At 47.2% G+C, this 6,254-nt stretch overlaps 4 protein-coding genes across 4 annotated transcripts; 2 read left to right on the top strand and 2 right to left on the bottom strand.

Moving 5' to 3' along the window:
• Positions 1-638: 638 nt before the first annotated feature.
• On the bottom strand, positions 639-1,310 carry H257_10765 (hypothetical protein; the record flags this gene model as incomplete). The annotated part of the gene is made up of 3 exons (XM_009837417.1): positions 639-956; positions 1,037-1,147; positions 1,200-1,310. 3 exons carry the CDS (start codon positions 1,308-1,310, stop codon positions 639-641), a joined length of 540 nt encoding a protein of 179 aa, XP_009835719.1.
• Positions 1,311-2,771: 1,461 nt separating this feature from the next.
• Positions 2,772-3,278, top strand: H257_10764 (hypothetical protein). Its single transcript, XM_009837416.1, has one exon. The coding sequence runs from the start codon at positions 2,781-2,783 to the stop codon at positions 3,093-3,095; it is 315 nt and encodes a 104-aa protein (XP_009835718.1). The 5' UTR covers positions 2,772-2,780; the 3' UTR covers positions 3,096-3,278.
• Positions 3,279-3,339: 61 nt separating this feature from the next.
• On the top strand, positions 3,340-3,672 carry H257_10763 (hypothetical protein; the record flags this gene model as incomplete). Its single annotated transcript, XM_009837415.1, has 1 exon — positions 3,340-3,672. One exon carries the CDS (start codon positions 3,340-3,342, stop codon positions 3,670-3,672), a length of 333 nt encoding a protein of 110 aa, XP_009835717.1.
• Positions 3,673-4,356: 684 nt separating this feature from the next.
• On the bottom strand, positions 4,357-5,181 carry H257_10762 (hypothetical protein). Its single transcript, XM_009837414.1, has one exon. The coding sequence runs from the start codon at positions 5,139-5,141 to the stop codon at positions 4,428-4,430; it is 714 nt and encodes a 237-aa protein (XP_009835716.1). The 5' UTR covers positions 5,142-5,181; the 3' UTR covers positions 4,357-4,427.
• Between the last annotated feature and the right edge of the window lie 1,073 nt (positions 5,182-6,254).

The following is a 6,254-nucleotide window of genomic DNA, read 5'->3' as shown; positions in this document are numbered from 1 at the left end:
GTACGCGAATGGTTGTTGAATGCGCATTTGGCCGGCTTAAAGAACGGTTCCGCATGCTCAAGATTCCGATGAGTGAGAAATCAATCACGCAGACCTCCCGCAATGTCATGGCGTGCATGGTGCTACACAATACATTACTTCGACTTCACGACCCATTGTTCAACGAACCAGACAGTGTACGTGACCGCAACATTTATTGTCAACCAAAACCTTATGTGCACGGACGAACACCAGTAGAAACATCAAGTGTCCTGCGATCCGTTGGTAGATTCAAGCGAGATAGAATTGCCCAAACATTTTTCAAAATGACTAATGAATAACATCAAAATGCTTTATTGTTGAGATTCAGCTACATTGGATTCACGGCGAAGGATGTATTGGAGCAACTGAGTGATTTGATCGGATTGCTTTGCCATCGCCTCAGTTTGTTTTTCGATTGCTAACAATATCTTGTTGCTCATGTCACCGTCGGCAGGTTGTTTTCCAAACGACGACCCGATGCTTTCAAGCCCATTGCCAACTGCTTGAAGGCCTTGAAGCAGGGCTGTAGCGTGGGACGGTTGATTCGTGTGAGATTTTGACGACCTAAGTACATACATCAGAACGGTATAACAATATTGATGAATGTAAATACTTTTTCACAGAGAATAGCTCCTTCTCGATGTTCGTGGGCACCACAGTTGATGGCTTTGCATTTCTCGTCTCCGGGGGGACGATGTCGGAGTCTGCACCCGGACACTGTCCGAATCACTACCGACGTCTAAGCTCAGAGTGGAAACCTCGCCGTCGACATCAACGTCAGGGTCGGACGACAACAGCGACGAGTGTGAGTAACCAAGTTTGGTACCCCAATACTCAAACATAATGTCGAAGTACTGGGGCTTCGTACGGACAGCCGAACCATTGCCAGTCGCCATGACCTTTGGATTAAACCACTTTTTCTTCACCTCGTGTAGCTACAACAATAATAGAAAATAAATATATATATCCAGATGATCCAATAATATGTAGAATATACATATAAACTATGTTGTACCTTGTTTTGAACTTGTTCTGCGCTTAATACTTGATCCACCTCCACGGAGAGTTCGGCAGCAAGTAATTCATACGCATCGCGGCGCATTTGATTGTTCTTGACGTTTTCAAACTTGTGGGTCAGTTTCACAAACCGGAGTCCGGAGTCGAAACATACAGGTCACCGAGTCGTCAGACCACTTGGCTGCTGTCTTCCCGCTTACTGCAGCAGGGTGGCGGCCGAGCTTTGGGCGCTTGATCGCACCACTGGTTCCGTTGTTGTTGCCTAGGACCATAAGGTTACCTTCTATTGCATTGAGAACATCACAAACATTTTGAATATCACCTTTACCGGTCAGTATTAGACCCCACCACAGGTTCATCTCCGCGTTGACTCGCTTTGCGACTCATCCCGTCAATTGAATTGTGAGTGCCTTGTATCCGGAATCCGCATGCGTCGTGGTTGGCCATGGTGACCAAAAACCGACACGGGGGGTCTCTGTTCGATATCGTAAAACCCAGACGAAATTCAACCAAGACACATCTGGATTCCGGTTGCGTCTCGGTAATTGCAGTTTCAATCCACCAATCAGATTGCGTTCCATCATGTTTTTCGTCGGTATTTTCCCCGAACAGGCTCTTAGGGCCTGTTCCAAGTAAATATTTTTTGCAAATGAAAAAGTAGTTCCAAGTACTAGTTTCCTACATTTTTACCTCTTTTTCTGCGATTTTTTACCTTACTCGCTATACCAAAAATAGAAAAAGAGGTCCTTGAGAGCATCTTCAGCACGTAGAGCTAAAAGCTACCTATTTTTAAAGCTCGAACTTCCGGATGAATAGATTTTTATCCGGAAAATAGATTTTATTCCGGCTTTTTGCCGGTTACCATTCAGAAAAAGTTATAATTATCCGGAAAAACGAAGTTTTACAGTTTCTGTTAACAAAATAACTAGTTAGATAGTTTTTAGCTCTGCGCGGTGGAGATGCTCTAAACCCGACGCCAAAACGAGTGCAAAGCACAAGCGAGGGAGCTGCATGAACGACCTCATATAACTACCTTCTGTAACGAAACGTGGCATCCTAGCTGTAAATCACGGTACTGATTGTCTAAAACACTGGGGTCGATGTAACAAACACCCAGATTCGAGTGAACAATATTTATACCGGTGCAGATGCTCTTAGGGGGGTTCCAAGTAGATTTCAGAAATAGCATGAGCCAATCAAAATCGATTTACCTCATTTTTTTTCACGATTTAGAAAAATACGTCTGTGTACAGTACTCCGGAGTAGGATTTAGCAAATGAGGTGACTACAGTAGCTAGACAGCTACGCAATTGTTGTAGCAAGCTACAGGACATGAGTGCAGCTGCAATAACTTACTATCGGCTTGGATCTAGACTTACATTACCGGCACTGTAGTACTCCGACAAAGTTGTACGACTTCGTAACGGTGTTGAACGTTAAGGCTAGGATTGTACTTATCGTAGCATACAAGTAGTCCCACCCACTTACTCAGGGACGTTTTGCGGATAGGGACATCGATATTTGGGGATGCGTTGGAGATGCTCTAAAATTCCCTGAGTGAGTGTATTTGACGAATTCGTCATGCGGTGGAGATGCTCTCACGAGGCTAAAAATAGCTCTCTTTCGCGTGAACTATACGGTAATGTTTTATTGCGACAGTTACAGTACTTATCATCGTGATCAAACAAAGCCAAAGTCGGCAACATGTCATATTATTATCAAACTTGACTTCACTCACAGTCATGGCAGCATTCCACCAACTCCCTTTCACGAAATTCGCTCGTAGCACCGGACAACACATCGCGTACTCGAAGCTCGACCCATCAGTCGCGTCTACATCCGCCTCCCGCACCTTTGTCTGTGTGGCTGACCTGGGTGAAATCCGATACACTTATCGATTCCTCGCTCCTTTGCTAGCCCAAGCCGGCCACACCGCGTACATGGTGGATCTACGAGGAATGGGCGACTCGTCTTCTAGATATTCGAGTTATTCTGTGGAGAGCTGTACCGAGGACATTGATGCCCTCGTCGAATCGATCGCGAGTCCGGTGGCGTGATCGGCAGCAGTTTCTCGGCGGCTTGCATCGTTCTGCTTCAGGCTCCCAACGTCATGGGCTCCATGGTCCTCGGACCATTTGCCTGAGATCAACCAGGCGTGGGGAACAAAAAAGTCTTCAATTTTCTACCGCCTGCCACGATTTTTCGGCCGTACGGGGTGTCCATGGGGATGTCGTACTGGAAGACGTTGTTCACCACCCCCAGTCCCGATGCCTCGGAAAACGAGGCGTACTACGAGCCAATATGAAGGAATCTGGGCGGTTGAAGGCCTTGCTAGGGCTAGTTCGAGCATCCAAATCCAACACCGGAGACCACTTGAAGGACTATACGTTGCCCATGATCATTGGCATGGGGTCTACAGATCCGGACTTCAGCTCCCCGCATGCGGAGGCCGAATTCATCCATGGCGCCATTCGAAGCGCACAAAAGGCTGTCGTGATGTACCCCAACGTGAAACACTACCCCCAAATCGAATGCCCGTCGGAGGTGGCTAAAAATTTGCTTCAAGCGAACTTTTATTTGAGCTCGACCAACTGCAGTGTTGAAGACGTTCCCGCATTTGCGTGCACTACGTAGTAGTAGTCACAACGACAATACAATGTAGGACGTAGGGATACATGTATGAATACTTTGGCGTTAAAAGTATAAACCGAGCGTGGAATGTTATGATGCGGTCATGAGAAACGAAAAACTCAACTTGTTTATTGTTCCGTAGGAAAATGTACTACTAAAGTGCAAGTTAACAATTCACATTGGAAGCATCTCAAACGAGGCCAGCGAGAAAGTCGCAAAAAAGTTGGCACCTCAGCCACTCAAGATTTGAAATTGCGCCTATGTCGAAATGACCTTGGAGCAGGAAACCAAGGTTTTAAATACTGAGTAGTAACGTGAACGTTAGTACGGTGCGATCGCAATCTGAATTCAGATGTCAAGCGATGTCATGGAGAGTCAAAAGCGCCATCCCACACATGGCGGCGCAACGAAGGTTGGACTCACAGTACATCTTGAATGTTCTATTGGTTTACTCGCTACAAATTCCTAGACTAAATGTAACTGCCACAAATTCCTAGACGAACTGTAAATGTAACTACTGTACGTAGTAGCCAGTTTTACAGTAATTGGAAATCCGCCCAGCCACAAATATAAAAGCATGAATACCGCAATGGCAGCAGCAGTACTGTAATCAATCACACCAATGGCCTGTACATGTATGTGATTCATAATCCACTCGGGGCTGCAAAACAAATGTGGCGTCATGATTTGGACGGGAGATTGCTCACGTAACATTGCAATATAAATAAGTTCCTAGTTCTATCGTCGACGAGTTCGCGTTATACAACAACGATGGGCATGGCAAGGGTCGAGAGCAGTGTCAAGTCTTCGTCGGGCAGCGTCCACGAATCTTGAGGGAGGCAGTGGAACGGAATCGGTTGAAACGAACCAACGTCAATAGCCTCACTACCCGATGGCATGTTCCCAAACAACAACGACGTGAACGACGAATTGTGTCCGCATGACGTGGCGTCACCGTGGAACAGCAACGGGGTAGCACACATGTCCACGAACGGGTGGTACGGCACGTCCGTGGCCGGATATGGGGCGAAAGCAGCGGAGTTGCGGGATGGCGAGTACGGGAACCCGTCGCGAGGGGACATGGGCCCGGGCGATGACTTGAGGCGGTACGTCTTGCGCTTGATGCGCAGCATGGCCGACGGGTCGTCGCGGTTGAAGAGAGGCTGGCAGTACACGTTGCTTTGGTCTGTGCCGTTGGACTTTTGCAGTTTGCGGAACCCAAAGTAGTTGAGCTGGCGCTGGAACGACGCAAACTTGTTGTGGCGAAAGTATGTGGGCAGAATGTGCTTCTCCATCGCTTCGAAGTCGTACACGCCAAAGGACCTGCCAGCGTCGCACCACCCGATGACGCTGGAGTCTTCCTTGGACAGGATTTCAAACAAACTCGCTAGGAAGGGCGGCGTTGCGTGGTTCAGAACTTTGGAAGTCGACGGAGACATGGACGGCCTGGGGTTGCTCGAGGTGGCAATCATCGTGGTCGTGTGGTTGGTAATACTGGGAAGTAAATTTGGAAATGCCGAGTTTTGGAAATGCAAACGTTCCGGCGGTTTGAGTCGTCGCGTAAGTGCGCAGTTAGATCAAGTCATGCAATTACCAGCTGGCGTGCATTTCGTCGACTGCACCACTCATACTGCGGTGCAAAGTGGTACTTACAGTTAGTGTACAGTAAGTACTCAGGACTCGACATACTTAGTGTACTCAGGACTCGACATACATGTGCCACTGTGACCTTCAGAATATTTCGGTCAAGGAGTGTGTGGGAGATGGTTGTGTTCAAGCTAATATAGTTAATTCAAGTACAGTCGTAGTATATACCATAGTTGGTGCAACACAATCAATGTATTTTGAACGAATACAACTTGGTGAGCAAATTTGCCGATATGTGACATAAAAAGCCAATCAGCAGTTCAGCACAAGCAGCCTTTTCCGACGGTGCTGCTGACTTCGTGTAGGAATTTTGTGAACTTTACAAGAGCCCTGTATAGCGCTCCACCTGGATAGTTGGCAGGAGGTTGGTTGCAAGTACATTAATGTTACGAAAGCAATGCTGATACCAGTAGGTGCTAGAAATATTCCGATAATAGCGGAGGAACGTTCGCGTCTCCTCCAAGCACACGTCCCAACAGGCTCTCTGAAGCGCTCGGAACACAATGAGAAACGAACATCTAGGTACGAAATTCGCATGTTGGACTTCCAGTCACGTGGTCAAAGTGAGTGGTTGAGGGGGATGAATCTACCGATTCAAATGTGGAAATGTGTGAGGACCAATCATAATGGCCTCAGGCAAGAGAAACTGTGATGAGTCTGAATACTTGAAGGGCAATTGAAATAAGATTTCCCTTCCCGGTAATTCGCTCCGAACACCACAACCACTATTTTCTGAACTGCCACGTCGGATTTGATCGAGTCGTCCCTACAAGAAGTCACATCGCAAGGGACATCCAGAAGACGCCCTAACGTTAACGTTATACCTTGCAAAGTTATCGCATGGAGGTGGCTTTGAATAAGCTAGCATTTCTACCGGTTGAGTTGATGGGTTTCAATGGTCTCGCTTCCCCCTCATCTCCCATTACCAAACTACTGTA

This window comes from Aphanomyces astaci (assembly GCF_000520075.1).
Source record: "Aphanomyces astaci strain APO3 unplaced genomic scaffold supercont1.30, whole genome shotgun sequence".
Taxonomy (NCBI): domain Eukaryota; phylum Oomycota; class Saprolegniomycetes; order Saprolegniales; family Verrucalvaceae; genus Aphanomyces; species Aphanomyces astaci.
This window is presented reverse-complemented; position numbering and strand designations above follow the sequence as displayed.